Genomic DNA, 20216 nt, shown 5'->3' with positions numbered 1-20216 from the left:
TTGGTGCAATGACAGGGAGGGGCCAGAGATCTGTACTTCAGGATTTAGCAGAATTAATTCCTTGAGTGTTCCCAACCTCTCAAAGCACAGGCTGAGAGATTTCAGTCACTCAAGAGCTCCTAAAGACCTTGTAAAATGAAAATGATGCCTTTCAGAAGTGCAAATACCATCATTAAATAGTTATAAATAAGTATTTTTAATATTAGTAAAAACTCAGATGACTGGAATATCAAATAACTTCCTAATTTTTGTAAGCTGGCCCAGGGAAAATAGAATTTTTTTCTCCTCTGGGTTTGATGCTTCATCCTGGTGCCTTTGAGAAAAATCTTTCTGTAGTTCCAAAGGTTCTGTTAAACAGATTTAAAGTTTCCCAAAAATCATTTAATGACCAGTGAAAGACATTTGAGGTGTAACTGTTGACAATTGTTCTTGGAAAAGCAAATTAATAAATTTAAACACAGATTTGCTGTAACTGGGCTGGGAGTTTTTGGAGCCAGACTCTGCAGGTTCTTGGTGTGATTTTGAATTTTTAAATTTTAAATTTTTAAAATAATCCTTGAGCAACTTTGCTGGATCTCTGTCATGTGGTGCTTCAAACAGATGGGGAGTTTTGTTTTATTTATTGGAAAAGAGCTTTAGAATTTGTCTTTTAGATAGAAATTGTAGCTGTAAAAAGTGCATCTGTTTAATTACAAATATCAGGTAATTGTTCTGAAAACAGGCACAAAGAGTGTTTTTCCAGTGAATCCAAATTTTTAATGGGTGTTTCTGTTGTAGTATTAGAATGGAAATCATGGTTTTGACTGAAATATTATGATTTTAGTGAATTTAGGATTACCAAAGGCTACTGCAATTTTGGGAAGCTTGTTCTCAGTTTCAGCTCCCTGTGAAACATCGAAATTTAGCAAAAAATCAGAATGAATCCAAAAGAAAATTTAGTATTTAATGTTAAGAGTTTCTAAAACAACTTCTGAATCAAACAAATTCTGAATCAGAATTTCTCCTTCCACATTCTCGATTGGAAAGACAATGGGTTTGATTCCCGAAGGAAGGGGATTGAGTTTGGATTATTCGGGGTTTATCTTCCAGCATCTTCCTCCTCCAGTCCTGGGAAATTTGCGGTTTTTTGGAGGTGCTGAGTGCAGGAATTGTGATGCAAATCCCACAAAATTCATCCCCAATTTCCCCCCTGCTCCTGGGACCAGCACCGAGGGATCTCTGAGGTTTGCAGGGACACAAAACTCTCCCTTAATTCTAATTACATTAAATTATTTTAAAGATTTATAGATTTAAGATTATGCCTTTGGATATCAAGTGGCACATAACCAGGTGATTAAATGATTTTATTCAAAAAAGCACCATTAATTAACACTTTGATGGGATTTCAAGAATTGCATGTGGATTCCTGATTTTTTAGGTTTTCCTCTGCTTTTTTTGCTCCTTCTTTAAATCTGTGCACATTTTTTTCAGAATTAAAGTCTTTACAAATGTAGAAAAAATAGGAGCTGAGCTCCTTGCATTTAGGATCTTGCAGTTCTTCAAAATTGCTTTGATAAAATTAATTTTGTGCACTTAACTAATAGTCATGCCCAGAAAAGGAAATAAAAAGTGAATTATTTAGTGAGAAAATTTTTGAAATATTGTTTTGGTGCACCAGGAGCTCCTCAAGTCTCTGAACTTGGGTTTTATGTCTTTGTTCTGGGTTTAATTCAATTTGGGGACTGACGGAGTTCAGTTTTCGGTGAGGAGCGGAGTCATTCGAACACCACCCTGTTAATCATTGATCCCTCATCATTTAAATATTCCTCATTTCATAATCATGCAGAAGTTCAAAAGTAAACCATTACCTTACAGTCGCTCTTCAGGGCTCCCAAGAATTGTTTGAGAAAGAAAAGAAACCTCAAAATGTCGCTCATATTGCGAGCGTGACTCGCACCGCGCTCCCTGGGAGAGCTTTTCCCAGGAATAATCATTGCTGAGCCACCTCTGGAACACCAGGAATCCTCTGGAACATTGACACATCTCCTGTAAAATGGATAAGGGACGTGCTTTGGACTCCACAGGTTGTTGTTGTTTTTTCCCAGAATTTTTACCAGTCCGGGCACTGAATTTCCTCAGCCAGTGAATCACGGGGGAAGCGACCTTTTGCTGGGAAATGGGTTCAAAAAACCCTCCCTTTGCCCCCGGCCATGGAGGAAATAAATAGATTTACTGGAGGACAATGAGACACTTTGTTTCGTGCTTTTCATAAATCCCTAAAATTAGAAAGCTGTTATTTTTTAATTGGGCTTCGGCCTGGAAAAGGGAATACGGTGTCAGATGAGGAGGCTGAGGGGAATGGGTTGAGCTGCTGGAGGATGGACAATTGTACAACTCCTTGGATGTACTCCTGGTGTATCTCGGGTCTGGAGGGTCTTACTAAGCCCTCCCTGGAGCAGCAGCAGGAGTAGTGGATATAATAAAACAGAATAATCAACATTCAGGTGAATTTTTTAACATAGAAGGACCAAAGTGATTTCTTTAAAAACAAACAAAAAATCAGAATCTCCCTTCTCTTTGCACTTCAGAAGCCCCTGGCTGAGTTAGAATGGGGTGAATCCAACTTCGGGAATGTTCTCCCCACGGAGCTCAGGCCGTGGGGCTGCTGCCGATCATTTCGGGTTTGTGTTTGAAGGGTTGTGACATGTGGCAGGGTTTGGGGTGTCCTGCGGGGTGGCACCGAGGGGGTTCGGGGGAGCTTTGTGCGAGCCCCGAGAGCCGGGCCCGGGCCGGGCAGGGCTCGGAGCCGCTCCTTTGTTCCTTTGTTCCCCCCGGCTCGGGGGAGGCGCTCCAGGATCGCTCCCGCATTCTTTTTGGGAAGGGATGACGCAGGAATTGTCCTAAAAAGGACTTGGCTGGGCAGAGGGGCCGGCTCCGAGCGGGAGAGGGGCGAGGCTTGGGGCGAGCAGTTTCTTTTTTAACCGAGGGATGAGACAAGCCCCAGCCATTTCCTCATTAATCGGTTCAAACCAGTTCTTGCAGGAACTGCCGCTGATAAATGTGGGACTTCTCCGAAGTCATTCATTGGGTTCTCAGCGCTGCTGCCTCCCAGGAAATGCTCCGTTCCCGGCTTCCTCCTCTCTTCCCAGCGCTGCCTTGCTCAGAAATACTTTTCTTTTTAAGCACTTTTTGAGGATCTGGGGAAATGCATCCCTCCCGAAGTATCAGATCAAAAGATGAAATGTGGTTTATTTCGAGGGTTTCTGTTTTCTCGAGTAGCTTCAAGTTCTCTGCTGAGCGGAGGCTCAGCTTGAACTTTGTTCTGATTAGGTAAAGTGGTAAGTTTAAAAAAAAAAATGTTTTTTGTTTTTTTCTCCCCTATTTTGTCTTGTTCTCTGGGATGAACTTTCCATCAGTGCTATTCCGAGTATAGGTCCTTCTCTTCAGAAGCCATTTCAAGAATATTTGGAAGCTCAGAGGATAAAACTTCACCACAAATCCGACAGTGCTGTACCACAGGTAAGACTCCCTTTGCCTCCCAGGCTCACTTTTCTCTTCCCTGCCTGTCTTACACTTGTGGCTTTTACAAACGTAACTCGTCATTCTCATCTCCACTGACCCAGGGAATAGATAAAATTCTCATTTTAAAAGCAACCTGGGAATTAAGTATTAATTGTATGCTACTGCATTTAAATCCTTTGGAGAATAAATGAAAGTATAAATCAAACCCGGTGGCTTGTCTTGCCCTCTGCATTGGCTGCCTCTTTGGAAAGTTAAATATAAGGAGAAAAAAGTTGCCTTTCCTTGTGAAATGGGAACAAACCGGGCAGCACCGATGCTTCAGAGCCAGTGGCATCTGTGGCTCAGTGGACAGTAAGGGAAATAAAATCCCCAAGACTTTAGTCTTGGAAAGGAAAAGAAATTGCAGTATTTGGAGCAGGTACATGGGGCAGAAGTGTCCTTTGATACAGAAAAAAAGCAGTTAAAAATTTTAAAAAAGTATTCTTAAAAACTTACCCTGAATTTTCAGTGGGACAGAGCAGCTCTGACATGAAATTCTTTAGGCTGCTGAGGCATTTTGAGATAAAATCCGTGAATCCGAGTCACATTTCACGTGCAGTACTTGCAGCTATTGGAAATGTCCCTTTGCCCGGTTCTCAGCACAAAAGAGCCGGAGCTGGGGAGGCTCTGGCAGGAGCCAGGAAATGTTCGGGGATTTGTGAGCAGAGCGTTGCTGCCCTCCTTTGACAAAAAGCACAACGTGAGAATTCCCGGCAAAAACGCTGGAAGCGACCCCTGAGGCAGAACTTCAGGGACACCAAAGAGTGGGATCCGAATGGGGAGATAACCCAGAAAAGGCAGTTCAGGGAAAAATCCACATTGTTAAGCAACCACCTGATTGTTTTATTTGCGAGGAACGTGACAGGCAGGGGCTGCTAATACTGAACTCCAGTAATTGTTAGCGAAGCCCAAACTCCTGGGAATAATAAATCACTTCGGGAATGATCCAGATAAATCACACTGGGAATGATGAGGGATTTGGCAGCCCCTCCTGCATTGTCTTTCAAGGGACCTGCAAGAATCTGTCAGCTCATTTGGTTCCTGCTTCTAATTCGATTAATTGCAGAATAAAGACACGGTCAGGCTTTTCCCTTTCACCCAGAACTCTTCATTGTCCTGTCCACTAATCTTCATTCTCCTCCTTCTGTTTTGTCTCTTCAGGGGGAAAACTGGCTATCCTGGATATTTGAAAAATTGGTGATTGTCATGGTTTGTTATTTTATCTTATCTATAATCAACTCCATGGCCCAGAGCTATGCCAAGCGACTGCAACAGAAGATGTACTCAGAAGAAAAAACCAAATGAGCTTGGAAAAAATGGGAAAAAACCCCTCAGGATGGGTTTTGGCAGACACGAGAAATGACACATCTTTTCATATGTTTAAAAATCAGCATTATTCAAAAGGGGGGAAAAATTTTTTAACATCGATTTTCAACTCTTAACAAGTTTGGTTTTTTTTTTTTTGTCTCATTTTGAAAGTAATTTGGATATTAGAACAACGGTTTCATTGACAAACTTATAAATGTTACGGTAAGGTGTAAATGCTTCACGAGTCTGGGTGGTGTTTTACAGGATGGACAATGGGATGTTAAATGGAGTTTAACACAAATGTTGTCCATCCAAATTACTTCCAAAACTGATGATTTAATACTCTCCATCTTCTGATTTAAGTTCAGACTGACCTGAGGGTAACGTTTTCTTTTCAAGGGTGGCTGGTTTGCTTTTTCCATAAGTTTCAAGACCATGAAAATGTAAATAACTGAGTACAGGTCGGGTACAAACTGTTGCATGTCCCTCATGGTAAGGCTGTTCCGTCTGAATTCCCAGTGTCCCATTGCATTGCACGCTGGAAAAGCCACCCTCTCCAACTTCATGATGTTAGCAGAGATGGTTGATGTCAAAATGCTGAAGCCAACATTTTTTATTCTGTATATTTAGAATGAAGTTAAGATAAAAACTTTATAAAGTCATCTTATGATCATTCCAGAATTTCTTGTGTCAGTCTTTTAAAGCTGTTTCTTTTCCTCTCTCACTTTCGGATGCTCTGTGCATGTTTGCTCATCCTTCCTGCACTAATGGTGCTCAAACCCTCTGTTCTTTTTTTTTGTTTTGTTCTTTTTTTGTTCTTTTTTCTTCAGAACTTCTTGCTTAGCAAAGGGAGGAGGAAGGCCATGCCTTGCTTGAAGCACAGTCACTGCTTAAATAGGTTAAATAGAGATAAATAGGTTAAATAGAAAACACGATTGGTTATCCTAAATTTTGCTCGGGTGTTTGCCCCTGAGCCCAGAATTGTGGGCAGTGGAGAAGAGAGGGAAAAGTTCAGATTCCAGATGAAAGCAGGTTTTGTGTCTACCCAGTAATGGTGCAGAGAATTTTAGAGAACCTTTAACCCCATGCTTTTGAAGTGAGACCTGTTACATGTGCCAGTTGTGATGTACAGGAACAGAGTTGATACTAAAATGGCTCTTTTCCCTCCTTAGTGCACCAATCCCCACTGCTGCTGTACCTGCATTCCTCTAATCACTTGTCAACAATTGTTCTTTATTTTTATCCTGGGGGGGGAAGCACCAAGAGTTAATTTGCCTTCCTAATTAGCATTCTCAGGAGCTGGCTGAGCTGAGCTTAGGCTGTTCCTTGGGCCAGGTTGGGCAGGGCTGGAGGCAGGTGAGCTCTGGTGGAGCCTGTTGTGTTGCCAGCGTCGTGCCATGCCATGGCTGTACCATCCTGTCGGATAGCTTATCAGACTGATGTTGACTGTTGGATCTCATGGCAACAACAGTCGGTAGGCTGTCTGACATTTTGGTATCTCTCATCTGAGCGTTCCTCATCCATCCCCAGCTGTTTCCATCAGTGTCTGTGGTAGGGCTGGGAACGAGCTCCGAGTGCCACGGTCCTGCAGAACAAAGCCCTCCTAACGCTTCCCCTGGGCAGGGTGAGGTTTGTACCGATTCTCTTTGGCTTCACAGGGAACTTGAGGCAGTGCTGGGAATGACTGGGCAGGATTTGCTCCAACAGATTCAATTCCAAGATCTGAAAGTCCCAGCGCAGGAGTTGGTACGAGGGAGTTTAAAGCACAAAGGCCGTTCAGCTGCTCCTGGTGATTTTTAAAAGGTGAACAGTATTTACTAAATCTTACCATTTTTTGGCCTGAATGCGGCCTTTGACTGTAATGTCACAAAGAACTTGTTCTGGTACAATTCCAAACCCCACAGCTGTGTTTGGAACTTCACCTTCTCAGCATGCAGAGCCTCAGTGTTGCACTTGGTAAAGGATCACCTCAGAGTTCCATTTCCCCTCAGGACACTGGATCAGTGACAGCCCTTGGCTGCTCTCCCCTCTTCTAGTGGCAGCTTTTTGGTACCCAAATTTGTCACCTGAGGGACACAGGTATTTCCTAACCTCTCACACTTCTGGGAGGGGATAGAATTGATGCCATGCTGGGATCCCTGTGTGCTCTCAGGTTGGAATCAGGACACTGCAAGAACTGAAAGAGAAAAATCCCTTTTTCCTAGAGCCTGAGCCAATAAACTGACCCTTTCTAAATGCTTTAGAGGTCTCCTTAAAATTCTGCCTCTTGCCTGCTGGAAAAGCACAAGGAAAATTGAAAGCTTTCTCCTAGTTTTGGTTCAATATGTTTACATATTTATAGTGTGAAATACATATATCTATATTGTTCTTCAGCTTGTGTTTCCATGTGTCCATTCCAATAAGCTCTGCTGTTATTTTGAGGCTTTCTAATGCTATTTAAAGAAGGAAGTGATCATTCTACCTGCTTCTACCTGGGAGATAAGACTTGGTAAAAGGTAAAAAAACCCTAATAATAGAAACAAAAGTGACACAAACCTGATGAGATTTGCAATGGATAGTTTTATGTTTGCTTAAATAAACAAAGAAATATCGTTTCCCAGTGTTTATTTCAGCTGGATTGTTTCCATTCTCTGTATTGAACTGTCCTGGTAACACTGTGACATTTGCTGTCCCAAACATTCTTCAGTGTGAACACAGAAGATAATTCAGCAGTTGGATTTTGTGCCTTCAGAGAGATTCAGTCTTTAGCATTTGACCTGAAAACATGGATTTTGCTCCCTTAACCCAGAGTTTCCTTTTGTTGCCCCTATCTTCATTACACATTGGAATCAGTCAGTTCAGTGTGTTAGGGACAAATCCAAAGGGAGCTCTTGCAAGAGGAACAATCTTGGCACAAATTCCTACTTTTAGCTGCTGTTTCTTGCAGTTAGACACTAAATAAAAGTATCTTGTTTGTTGTTTTTTTTCCCCTGGGAATGACTGAAAACACACAGAAGTAACATCCCTGTAAAAACAACTAATGACTGTAATGTGACAGAGGTTTTTTTTAGTCTCATTATCTGTGAAAGGAGGTCAGGGCACTGAGAGGTGGCAGTGCCCCAGCAGAGCTCAGGTCACCGTGAGCCAGGTCAGGTCAAACCGTCCAGTTCCAGCCTCACATCCATCACGAGTCAGGAAAGCTGCTGCTCCCTGTCCTGGAGTTCTCCTCCCCGTGCCAGCGTCACGCTGTGTTTCTGTTCAAGCAGCTCCCTCAGAGCTCCCCCAGCTGCCTGTTCCTGCTAAAAGATACTTGTCACTAACACTTGACAGTGGCTTGATGCTGTTGCACAAAGTCTTTCCCTGCTGTGCTTTTGGGCTTCATTATTGGATTTGTTAGAATCGGCCTCCCTCTCGCTGCAGGCACTGCTAAGTGTAAGCAAAATGCTCTGGATGTTTCCCTGATTATCAAGCAGAAATATAAATATTAGTGAACAAAATTGATGGCAGGTGTAAAGATAAGTGGGGGTTGGGTGTGTTCTTTGGAGGTAAAAATAATCGTTTTTCTTTCAAGCACAAAGTTAAAAAATACTTTGTAATCAGCAGTTAAAAGGCTGAATGTAATTATAGATAACGTAATTGAAATTACTCTTCTGAGATTTAAAATTATGCTTTTTTTGCTGTAAATTTGTTTTTTTGGAGGAGAAGGAAAAGCAGTAAAACAGTGAGTACTTCACCCAGCTCTCTCCAGACTACAGCAGCTGGTGGAGTGGGAGGGGATCCTGCTGGGCAGGTGGAGCAGTGCTGGATCACTGACCTCGGCACAGGGGAGTGGAGCAATTTCCTTCTCTGAAACACCTCTGATGCCTTCAGACAGGAGGGAAATATTTGCATGTGCTCTTGCAAAGTCATTTCAAGAAGGATTATGTGAAAAACTGAGGCCACTGTGACTTTGCTAATTGAAGTGGCTGATGGAGGGTGTGAAATGCTGGCCTGGGTTTGTTCAAACATTTCACTTGTTCATTGGTGCATCCACTCGGGCTCCGAGAAAGGCAGCAGAACATTGTTCTGGCAGAGGTGGCAGAGGGAGAGGCTGAAACAACCTGGGTCTCACAAGAGGGGATGGAGCTCAAACACGAAGTCACCGCTGTTATGTCACCTCCCACCAAACGGGGAGAGCCCTGCACTTAGTGACTGCTTGGAATGCGGTAAGAATTCAGGAAAAAAACTGGTATTTTGGTTGAAAAAGGTGTTTTTTACCACATTTGAGTTACGAGTGAAGAGGCTGTTGAGGCCACAGCCATTCACTGCTGGTGGTGTCCAGGTGTGGCGAAACAAAGGTGCAAACCTGAACCTGTGGAATGAGCCTGGCTTGGGTTTAGTTTGCTTTAGCACTGCCCTTTGTTGTGCTGAGGTTTTATTAATTTATTATTATTATCATCTCTGGAATGAGTCAAAGAGCAGTGCATTAAACCAAAGGTCACCTTTCTGTCGAGCTGTTTGAAGAGCTGCTGAGCTCGGGGGGAGTGTGGCATCTCCCGTGTTCCAGGGCAGTGGCTCCCAGTTGATGGCTGGGCTGTTCCCGAAGCTGCCCGGGCTGTGGCAATGAGGAAACCGGCGGCTCTTGGCTGCTGCAAGGCGAGAGAGGAGCTGCCAGCTCGGGGATTGTTCGTGCTCTGATAGCGGCCACACCCGGCTCCTGGAAACGGCTCTGCTGAGCCTCGAAAGTGCCTTGGTGACTCTGGTGACTTTGGTATCACCTGTAAGAAATTCTCCAAAGAGCCCAAAGCTGCTCGTATCCTCAGGAAATGACCTTGTGGTGCCTCTTTGCTTCTGTGCTGCCAGGAGAGAACCTCCTGCAGAACCTCTCCTCTTGCAGGAGGTGCTGCTGATTAAAACATCAATACCTTGGTCAAGGCTCTCACTTTGAGGGACTGTGGCTTTCCTCAGAAAGGTTATTAGGATTTTTCCATCCTTTGATGGGAAAACACAAGTTTCTGTGCTCAGCATTTCTCTGTCTCAGAGAGAAAACACATATTCATATTTACAGCATCGTGCAAACCCCACCATGGTCACAAAACCTCTCTGGGCTGGTTGGAAACCTCTGCTCTCAGTGCCTGCTTCGCTGCAGCTGTTTTCTGGAGAACTCTTAATATTTAGGATATTTTCATAACAACACATTTCATTTCTCAGATTCCTGGATTTGTAGGTCTCTCCTCAGCCCAGCTGACCTCTTGTGACACAGGCAGTGCATTCCTGGGTGTTGTGTAAGGCTCGAGGTGGGGAGCAGCAAGGAAGAAACATTAAAGATGCCTGAAGCCGGTATTTACTTGACTTCCAACTAATGGATGCCAAAAACATTTTCAAAGCAATATTTTGCTACTGCAAGTGGTGATTTTAATTCTGTTGCCTCCTTTAATTTGTGTACAAAGTGTCTCTCCCACTTCTGCCTGTGGCAAACCCCAGTGCAGCCCCGGAGCCTGTGGCTGCCCAGGAGGAGCCAGGTGTTTGTGGGGTAAGTGAGGCAACCTCTGGCAACAGATTCCAGCTGTGACTGAGACATCCTCCCAGTTCAGGGAAGAAGGAAAGGGTTTAAGTGTTGTTTAAGAGCCTGAGAACCCTTGCTTGAGACTGTCACTGCTGTCCCCTCCCTCGTGCCTTGGATCCCTCTCTGCCCTCTCTGTGGAGCCATTTTTGGCCAAGTTCAAGCCTGTTCCCTGCAGTTCTGTTCAGCTTGACCAGGACCCCACGTGCTGAGGTTTCCTTCCTCGTCTCACTGAAGAGTGAGCTCTCCTTTCACAGCACACTTCAGGTTTGTGTCTGTTTTTTATGTAAAAATACTTACCTGAAAATACCGGGTTTCAGGGAAAGCTTGACTAAATCTTTATAAAGGAAAATAATGTGAAACCCTGAGCTAGTGGCTGGTGGAAGGGAATAGAATTTCTTCTCAGTAGCAGAGTATTTAATTGGATTTTTGGTTTTTCATTGCCGGATTTCTGGTTTTGACTGTTTCATCAGTTGCATTTGGTTTCTTCACCAAAATTCAGCCTATAAAAGAAAGATTCCCACCTTCAAATCACTGCATAAACACAACTGCTGACTTCAGGGACTCCCAGTCAGCCAACACAGGCTGGAGTTGCCCAAAGTGGGGTGGGGAGGAAACTTGTCGGTGTTTCCTTTGCCAGTGGCAGAAGGCCAGGCTAGCCAGCAGCAAGCACTTCATGGAAAGGTGGAGCCCCGAGCTCAGGATTGTTCCAGGCCTTCTGGAAAGCAGGAGCTCTGAATTAGTGCCCAGCTCTCACCATCCTCAGCGAGGAGATTCCAGGGAGCAGCCACAGCTGCCCTTGCCAGGCAGGATTTGATTCCACCTTCAGCCTGTGGGATGAGGCCACTTCCCATGTGGGCTCAGCTCCCCTGATGTGCTCCTGTAAATGATCCATTACATCTTGGACACAGCTGGGCACAAGTTCAAATTCAATCCTGCCATCTGCCCACAGTTACCATCCTCAGGCAACTGGAGTGTGTTTTTGTAAGCCTTAAGTAAACATGACATTGTCCATGTAAGCAATAATGTACAATAATCATTTTTGCAGAACTCACCCATTTCAGTGCAAATCCAACACTGGGCTCTTTTCTCCTCACATACAACCAGTGAAACAAAAGCTCAAGCAATGTTTTTCTGTCTTTTTTTTTGGTTATGGTTTAACCAGTGGCTTATTTTATTTTGTCCACTTAGTGGTTTTACTTTTAAAATAGGAATTTTGGCCTAGAGAACATGCTCAGTTTACTAATTTTTCTATCTTACAGTGGAACATTTGGGATTTTTCAGTTTGGTTTTAAGACAAGAAGGTTTCTAGTACCTAATTGACACAGATAAGTGTGACTATCTTAGGAGCCACTGTTTCATATTTCTCAGGCTTGTGTGAACATGGGGTTAAAATTTACATTTCTTCCATGATCTTTATCATGGAGCAGCTTTAGTCTAAAAATTGTCTTTATTTTCTAAGGAGCAGTTTCTCCAATCTCTTCTCTGGGGCCGTTTCCACCTTTTCCCTGTGGCTGGCAGGAATATTTCTTTATTGCAGCTCCTGGAAAGGGTTAAGCAGGGTTGTGCTGCTCCAGGGCGGGGGCTGAGTCCTGCCCCACCCGGGCAGGGGAAGTGGCCGGGTCTGCAGGGACAGGATTCCCACAATGCGAGCTCAGAAGGGACCATTGTGAGCCCCGGTTGCACTGAAAGAGCCGGAAAGGCTCCATGGTTCAAATTCAGCATTTTCAGTTCCACTTGCAGGCCGTTAAAAGCTGCCCCAGTGTCCGGGCTGTGCCTCTGGAGCGTGGGCAGAGCTGGAGCAGGAAGCTCCGGGGGAATTTGCTGCCTTGGAAAAGCTCTGTCTGGGCTGCCCTTGAGGGAAGGCAGCAGCTCAGTTCCTTTTGGAAGTTTTTTGTGCTATATTGGATCCATGAATCAATTTCCTGATTCCTCTTATGCAGTTTTTAAAGTGGTGTCCAGCAAAAAGCAGATTTCTTTCAAGTACACTTGGTCCTATTTCCCTTTGGATGTTTGGGCTATCATTTAATAATATTTATCCATACTAAATGTATTAACAAATGCAGAAAGAAGTGAATTATTCATTCAAGGCGCTTTTGTACCTTAGTGTTTCTCAGTAGTATTTCAACTGGTAATTTGAATAATCATGCATTAAACCCTAGTTGTTGTGGGAACCACAGATTTTTTTTCTCTTACATATTTCCATCCTTCCTGTGCTGATATTGAGTCCAACGTTAAAAACACCAATACCTATTTATGCCCAAATAAATAAATTGTATCTGTAGCTACATTGCCAAACACCTACTGTGTTTAAAACATTTTTGGTTATTGAAGGTTATTTTTAATTTTGGTGAGTTTGTTTTATTTAGCTCTGTTTGTGGGTTGTTTTTTGGGGGTCAGGGTTTGTTTTGTTTTGTTTTTTTTTGTGGTTAAATAAATGTTCTCCTATTCATGAAATGTCTGCTATAGTTGGAGTTCTTGAATCAACTTCCAAGTGAGCTGCACCTGTCCATTCCAACAAACAATAGTGAGATTTGGAGCATTGTTCCTGGGTTTATGGACATCCTGTGGGGACTTTGCCTACAACAAGCAAGGTCAAGGCCACTGATTCTGCTGTTCCTGTCTCTGAGCCACGGCTTTGTGCTGACCTTTGATCTACCTCTTTAATTGTAATTGTTAATGAAATAAAGGCCTTCTTCCAGGCTCTATTTACATAATTAATTTTATCAATTACATAAAGAACTACTCCTCCAGCTTTTAATGTAATTGGAGGTGATGATTATTTGATAGTGGCTGTTCACTTCCTGTCACTTTGACCCTCTCCACATCCTGGGGAAAAAATAAAGGAATCCCATCATAGATTAAAAAAATGAAGGCTTGGTTTGGGAAAGGGTGTGAGAATTTCAGGACTGAAAAACATTCACAGGAAGAAGCTTAGAGATGCCTAAAACAATTCCTGTCAGCCCCTGCTCCAGAGCAGTAAGGGATTACAACAGCTAAAATTTGAAATTTTGCTTTGGGGTTAGACATGTGTGTGCTGTGTTCCTGACATGGCAGAAATTCTGCCATCAACCAAACAAGGGCCATAAATAAATAATAAATATCATAAATACAAATAAATATAAAAAGAAAATCACCTATCACTCATAGGTGCACTGAGCACCTGCTGTGTTTGCTTCATGCTCAGAACTATGAATACAGAGAGATAACATAAGGTTATTTCTGCAATAGTTATTTATTGCTACAGCCCTACAATGACCCAGTGCTCTCTTCCCTGTTCCTCAGGGAACTTACCTGTCCTTAGCCTTTTGAAAAACCCTTTTACCTGTTCTGTGAAATGAGGAGGAAAAGCATTCCTGGGACTTGGCCATGTTTTCATGGAGTTACCTATTCTCATTTCCGATACTGGAAATTCTGTTTGGGATCTGTTGAAAACACCAGGGGAATTTATTTCTGTGTTGCTGAACATCCTGTGCCTTTTGGAGGAGGGAGAAGCTCACCATGGTCTCCTTTCCTGACCCTTTGTTCCTGCAAACTCGACTTGCCTGTGCTGTTTGTCTGAACTTCTTGTGCAATCTTTCCTGCAGTTTCTTCTGTGAAAATACCCAAATTAGACAATGGTTGAAAGTGGCAGAAACACAGCAGAAAATCTCTTCTGGCCAGAGTGGGCCCGAGCTCTGAGCTGCCATCTTTTGAATGAAATGGCACGAAAACATGAAGGTGCACTGTGAAATTTGTCCATTTGTCAAGGGAAAAGTCCTTGAGAGTGATTCAACTCTTTGAATTTTTGGCCTGTGGGATTATTTCTGTGGGAGAACAGTGTGATATGGGGCAGGGAATGGCAAGAATTCCCAAAGCTCTCCCTACCATTAATGAAAAGCTAACAGAGGCAGAAGAGAGCTCAGTGTTACAAGGTAATCTTTAATTCTACCGTACTCTTTTATTTTATTTTAATTCAGTGGGTGCCTTCCCAATTCATTCCATCCCTTCTCCTGCCAGGAGGGAGCTGCAGCTTCCCAGGGCACCACCTTGTGGTCGTGGTAAAATTTGTGCAAAAAAGAGCCAAGTTCTTAAACTGACTTTGGAAATTGTAAAATGTATTGTACTTATTATATCAAATTCTAAGTTCTTACATCTGCAATCTACCAGCCATCCTCATCACAAATATGTTTAGATAATTAGCAAGTTAATTAATTTATAACTTGGAGAAAAACAGGAGTGCTTAATGAAATGGTCAGAAAAGGATATAGCTACAGTATATAGCAAAAGTATTGAAAAATTGGCATTTATTAGATATATTAAATAAGAATACTATGAATATATGAATATATTCAGATTCAGTTCTTGCTATTCAAACACACACACACAGACACTCTGCTCTTAAGACTGAAAAATAATTCCAGCACAATTGTTTACATACTTCAGGAAGTTGATGGAAGGTTTTCCAGCTTGGTTCTTTCAGAAAATCTCTACTTCAGACCATTTAAACAAAGAAATCAATCACAGATTGGTGTAACTGGAGATAACTTGTTCCAGGGTTGTGAAGCAGTCCAGGAAATCTTCCTCTTGGATTCCAAACTTTGTGTACTGGTGAAGGTAAGCTCTGTGTGTTGAAGAATGGGTCAGACATTAGAAATCAGGGAAGATATTGGCAATTATTAGTGAAGTACCAGCATAATTATTTTCACTTACTTGGAAGCAAACATATTCCAAGCTTTTCCTACGATGTTGTCAAGAGGTTTCAGCAGGAACTGGCTGTTGCTGACCAAAGAAGCAGACTTTTCATACTTGTTAAATGCTCTGGGTGTTTTCCATGCATTAAAAGCATCCTGAGGGTTTAGCCATGATGTGTATAATGAGGGATCTTGGAAACTTCCTGTAGGAGAAACAGGAAAGCCCTTTGGACAAAACCCAGACTTGATCCCTGTGTGGCCTAATCAATGCTGTCAGATCAGTTCAGGCCTGGGAAAATATCTGCAGAGTGGGCGCCTGTTGAAAATACAACTTTCAAACAGATTCCTTGTATTATCTAGCAAACTGGTGTGAATATTTCAGCTGCCAGAAATGCTCATCACTCCAGAAACAGCTAAATGTATTTTCAGACATTATAGCCAAGAATTCCAGATATACAGACTTGAGTCTCTTCCTCCTTCCCTGAAGTGCTTCAGCAAACTCAGAAGTAAAACACAACAGCCCTAAGCAATTAGACAACATGGCCTTGGACAGTAAAATGTTTCTAGAGGGAATAGCAACCTTAGGAGTCAAATGTGTGGTCTTGGGATGTTTCCACTTGCATCAGATCTGGTGGCAAATACAGCAGTGAGATGTGAAACCAGAGCCCCTGAGGTGCTGTGCTCCTCTCTCTTACCCAAGTCTACGCCATGCACATCTTTTCCTCTCAGGATCACCAGGTTGGCAATGGAAGTGTTGAAGTGCAGGGGTTTGTTTGTGGAGGGGGTGGAGGAGCCTGGCTGTGGTGGTCGTACTTGCCAATCAATACCTTTGGGATTTGGGAAAAAGAGATAGAAAGGCAAGTGAATGTTTTGTGAAGATGCAGATGGGAACTATCACTGTGCCCCAAACTGAGACCACACTGGAGTTTGGAGCTGCTGCACATGAATGAAGCAGCAATCACACAATTCCCAGAGAAAACCACTGCTAATCCAGCAGGATTTGCCTGGCATTCACTGTCAGAGAAAATGGATACCTGCTTCTATACTTAGCAAGCCTCCAGCCCATTCCTTGCATAACTGGGAGCTGTAACTGAATTCTCCATGTAAATTACATGGGAGAGCTGAGCCTGATTTTTATGGGTAGAAGGTGTAAAAAGAAAAAGCAGAGTTCACCATGCAAGGAATGTTCCAAATGAGTTATGTAAATTAAGCGCACAGTCAGAAACTGTTGGTTTGGTTTGTGTATTTTCAGTAGTTATAATTAACTGAGATGTCTGGAAGCAGACCAGGAGCGATCTGGGAGCTGCTGTGACAGCTGAGGGAATGGTGAAAGGAGCAACTGGTTTTTATGGGGGCAAATTCCTGCTGAGGGCAGCAGCTCTTTTCTGAACTGTGAGCTCCACGAAACATCCAGCTTTATTCCATCTGTACAAATAAATGTTTAAAGGGTGATGGGGACTGAAGGTGAGTGGTATTTACCTTCCTCCATTTGAGCATTAGCAATGAGCATCTGCCTCAGGTGTTTGATGAGGCCAGGCCAGCTGAAGGTGCTGTAAGCCAGGGAGGTCTCAGGCACCTGGGGGATGTTCCGCAGGCCCAGCACCCTGAACTCGGGATGTGGGACCAATGTCTCCATTAAATCTCCTGGAAAGAGAAATCAACAGCTGCACATGTTTGACAAAGATACTGCACAGGGCAGCTGCAATGGGAGAAGAGTGAGGAGTGTTCAGAGATGTAGCAATTTCAAAGCCATACAAACTTGCTGTATATTACTGAGCTCTATACAGGCTGTTAGTAGCTTTTATTTTGCAGTTTAGATCAAAATCTCAAGGACCCTCTCTGCACTCCAGACAGATGTGGAAGTTTAATTTTACAAGCAATTTTCTCTAATTCTTTCAAGGTTCAAATGTTAGTCTGCTGTATGTTGCCACCCAGTTGTCTGCTCACCTCTTCTGCTAGAGCAAAACTCCAAACTCTCAGTTTGTTTCAGTTCATGCAAACTTCTAACCCAAAGTAAAATGTGAAACTCGGTACAAAATTACTGCCCTGCACAAATCTCCTCTGAAATGTATTCAGGCACAAGGGTGTCTGTGATCACTTGAAAAAGGAGAAACAGGGTTCTTTTGGTAAAGAATAAAAGAAGTCAGGGTTTGACTCTGCTACAACATGGGGATTGAACTTCTAAATTGGTCTTTTCCTGTCTTAAAACTTGGGATGTATCCAAATACTTGATATTTGGAGACTGAAAAACTTCCACTCCCAGCTGAACTGACTCCAGAAAGGTGTGTGGATGTTTGGTTTGGTACCTAATGGGTTTCTGCTGTAGCCCGAGCCCCCTCCTGCTGTGTGAGTGGGCTGGAAAACACTGCCCAGCTGGTGAGCAATGACTTGATTGACATCCCTGAAGGAAATCTGTTTGATATTCATCAGCTGGGCACAGATCTTGTGGATGACATCATTCTCATGGACAAGAAGGGCATCTGATGAGTGGTACAGATGTGACAGAGTCAAAACAGAGTTGTAGTTTTGAACAATGACCTGGAAGCAAACAAAAAATCACACACAAAGAAGAGTCAAACAACTCAATCTCTTTTTAGTTTATAATCCTCTGGCTCCTGCTGTTTCCTCAGTTATGATTTAGGAAGTGATTCATTTTCTTTGTCAGAGTGCAGAGTGAGGTCAGGAGCTGAGAGCCTTTTCATGGAAAGAGGGCAAGACCTGTGAGAATCAGGTTATCCATCTCTCTCCATACAAACATGCTGGAACCAGATCTGCCTGGGAACTGATTATAATGCTGGATAAGAGCACATCAGGAGATTTCTAGTTATATACAGAGCTTCTTGAGAATCTGTATCCCTTCAGAACTTAAATTATCAAGAGTTTTTGGTGAAAATTCTTTAGCTGTGATACTGAGTCACTTGAACCTTTTCAGTGTACAATGTACCCATTTTCTAGTTTATTTCTGTTGTAGGTGTTTTGTTTAAAACTAACCAGTGATTATAAACTTACAAATTCTATGTAAACTTATTATATACTAAAAAGCAATATGACATTCACCTCCCCAGTGCCATAGGGCCAGATCACGTGGTTCAGTATGAATGAGGTTGGAAAAGCATCTCTCAAACACTGGGTCACAAATGCTCCTAGGCCTGATCCTGTGCCCCCAGCCATACTCATGATCGTGAAAAATCCCCCGAGTCGGTCACATTTCTCTGCTTCTTTCTGCACCAGATTCATGATTGCTTCTTTGTGTCTGGGCCCATGAACAGAGTAACTGTGGGGTAACACAAAACAGCAAGACAGGGCAGGGTGCATCCAAATAAAAGCAGAAAGGTGAAGTTATTTACAAAGCAAATTTTACTTTAACTCCCACAGCTGCTGTATTACCACTGCTAGGGAGTCTGAGCAGCTCATCAGCCTCCAGAATTCCCTCATGGAAGCTTGAGGCAGCTGTTCCTACCCATTGGCCCAGTTGTTCCCAGATCCTTGCTTCTGGCAGAAGTGTGAGTGGCTGTTGTATCTCCAGAGGCCAGACCTGGCAGCCATGGATAAGGTCTGGCTGATCACTTTGGGCTCCATGTCAACAAGCACAGCCCGAGCAACAGGTACTGCACAGGAAGGAAAACAAAATTGGGGAAAACGTGTTAATTATGTAGGTGGGATGGATGAGCTTGGATGGATACAATATCCCAAGGTTATCCCTCCCACCCACTTCAGCCAAACTATTAATGGGACAATAGAGAAAGGACCTGGCCGTGCCCTGATTTCCGCTGAACCATTTATTGCGCCAAAACCAAATCTGAACACCAGAGAGCACTGATCTTTCATGAAATAAATCACTTGATGTTTCTGTGTGCTGAAATCAGACCCTGAGAGGGGAAAAAAGCCCTTTAAAGCTGTACCTCCAGACTCCTCCTCGCAGAAGAACCGTTCCTTGCAGGCATCTTGGTAGGATTCGTTCTCCTTCTTGGAACACAGCCCATGGGTGCCACGGATGTCACTGCAGAGAGCACTGAACACCTCGTGCCCAGTCTGGTTCCCACACTGCCCAAGCTGCACTGTGACAATTGACATCCTTATTCACTTGATATTTAAACCTGAGAAAGAAAAGTATTTATTTTCTCAAATTTGCTTGGTAAAGCAGGATGGGAACAAGTAATTATAACTCAAGAGTTACAGGACCAGAATGCAAAATTGGAAATCTTAAGCCAGTTCAAAAACGTAGCTATTTTCCAATTGTGAACTGCACCAGGCCTGATGCCAGAGCCCACTGAGGTGACAAAAGGATTCCCTGGAGAATTCCCCTTGCTTCCACCACACAGAGCAGTGTTTGACTCCATCCTGGTATGTTTTGACATATTTCCCCCACTCAGCATTTGACAGCAGCTCTGCTTTCTCACTTTTCTATTCTTTCACAGAAACAAGGTCAATTTTTTTAAACTCTCTTGGTTATTCTGGGCTGCTGTTCCCCACTCCCATCCCAGCCGTGCCGCAGCACTCCTGTACCAGCATTCCTTGGATCGCTGCCCGTGTCTGTAACGCGTTCTGCAGGCAGGTGCGAGCTCATTGCCGCTCCCGGGCCCGATTCCAGCGCTGCCCCCAGCCCGCGTCGGGCCAAGCCGGGCGTCGCTAGGAGACCGAGTTACTCCTCCCGCAGAAAATAAATATGTGAACTATTGTCAGGAAAGGATCACGTCCAAAGCGTACGATACCGACCCTCCCGTGCCCGATTCTCTCCGCGGGGAGCCCCGCTCGGGTCCCCGCGGCCACTGAAGCTCCCTCAGGGCCGCTCTCTCCCTCAGGGAACACCGCCATGTTCCCAGTGCTGTCCGCTCTCACGCCCCTCGGTCCCGAGCTCCGTCCCCGAGCCTTTCTCCTCAACAGCCCGTCCTGAGGTCCCGATCTCGGTCCGGGTCCCGGTTTCGGCCGCGGCGGCCTCTCAGGGCTCACCTCATCCCCGGCACCTTCGAACGGCCCGCCTGGCGCAGGCGCAGAGCGCGCTCCGGGCAGCCGGGCCCGGCGCTCCCGCCCGCGGCGGCTTCGTGGCTCCCTCTGCGCACGCGCCGCCCGCGCGGCTTCACCGTGGGCTCTGCGCAGGCGCCGCGCCGGGTGAGGGGCGGGCGGGCGCGCGCCGCGCTCACCGCGCAGGCTCGGCGGGGCCGGGACGCGCGCTG

At 44.1% G+C, this 20216-nt stretch overlaps 2 protein-coding genes across 9 annotated transcripts in view; one reads left to right on the top strand and one right to left on the bottom strand.

Annotated features, from left to right (window-relative positions):
- VMP1 (vacuole membrane protein 1) overlaps nucleotides 1–5521 on the top strand; it is a 59362-nt gene extending 53841 nt beyond the window's left edge. For all 4 annotated transcript variants that reach the window (XM_014255107.2, XM_005525708.3, XM_088066111.1 and 1 more), the window contains 2 exons: nucleotides 3396–3498; nucleotides 4702–5521. In XM_014255107.2, coding sequence (XP_014110582.1) covers nucleotides 3396–3498; nucleotides 4702–4845 — 247 coding nt within the window. In that variant the 3' untranslated portion in view covers nucleotides 4846–5521. The remainder of the gene's footprint in view (nucleotides 1–3395; nucleotides 3499–4701) is intronic.
- Nucleotides 5522–14640: 9119 nt separating this feature from the next.
- TUBD1 (tubulin delta 1) lies at nucleotides 14641–20086 on the bottom strand. Of its 5 annotated transcripts, XM_088066171.1 has the most exons (10): nucleotides 19993–20072; nucleotides 19549–19690; nucleotides 18945–19139; nucleotides 18503–18650; nucleotides 18100–18316; nucleotides 17349–17580; nucleotides 16522–16686; nucleotides 15738–15869; nucleotides 15062–15245; nucleotides 14641–14972 (listed from the first exon to the last, which is right to left on the bottom strand). In XM_088066171.1, the coding sequence occupies exons 3-10, from the start codon at nucleotides 19114–19116 to the stop codon at nucleotides 14870–14872; spliced, it is 1353 nt and encodes a 450-aa protein (XP_087922297.1). In that variant the 5' UTR covers nucleotides 19117–19139; nucleotides 19549–19690; nucleotides 19993–20072; the 3' UTR covers nucleotides 14641–14869. The 5 variants fall into 5 exon arrangements, with proteins under 5 accessions (XP_087922297.1, XP_087922298.1, XP_005525761.2 ...); XM_088066172.1 differs by lacking the exon at nucleotides 19549–19690 and having other exon boundaries at nucleotides 19993–20086; XM_005525704.3 differs by lacking the exons at nucleotides 19549–19690; nucleotides 19993–20072 and adding an exon at nucleotides 19759–19986.
- Nucleotides 20087–20216: the final 130 nt, after the last annotated feature.

The sequence above is a fragment of the Pseudopodoces humilis genome, chromosome 23 (assembly GCF_049639895.1).
Source record: "Pseudopodoces humilis isolate 2021_Gansu_Grassland_sample_001 chromosome 23, ASM4963989v1, whole genome shotgun sequence".
In the NCBI taxonomy this organism is placed as follows: domain Eukaryota; kingdom Metazoa; phylum Chordata; class Aves; order Passeriformes; family Paridae; genus Pseudopodoces; species Pseudopodoces humilis.
Note: the sequence above shows the minus strand (reverse complement) of the source record. Positions and strands in the feature narration are given on the sequence as shown.

Bases quoted from the DNA above. Each gene is read 5' to 3' on its own strand.
- TUBD1 (XM_088066172.1), bottom strand. From the start codon at position 19,116: ATGTCAATTGTCACAGTGCAGCTTGGGCAGTGTGGGAACCAGACTGGG. The intron at 18,317-18,502 runs GTAGGAACAGCT...GTTACCCCACAG, and splicing joins GGGAACAACTGGGCCAATGG to TTACTCTGTTCATGGGCCCA. The intron at 15,246-15,737 runs GTAAGAGAGAGG...TTTCTCCTACAG, and splicing joins TGTGCATGGCGTAGACTTGG to GAAGTTTCCAAGATCCCTCA.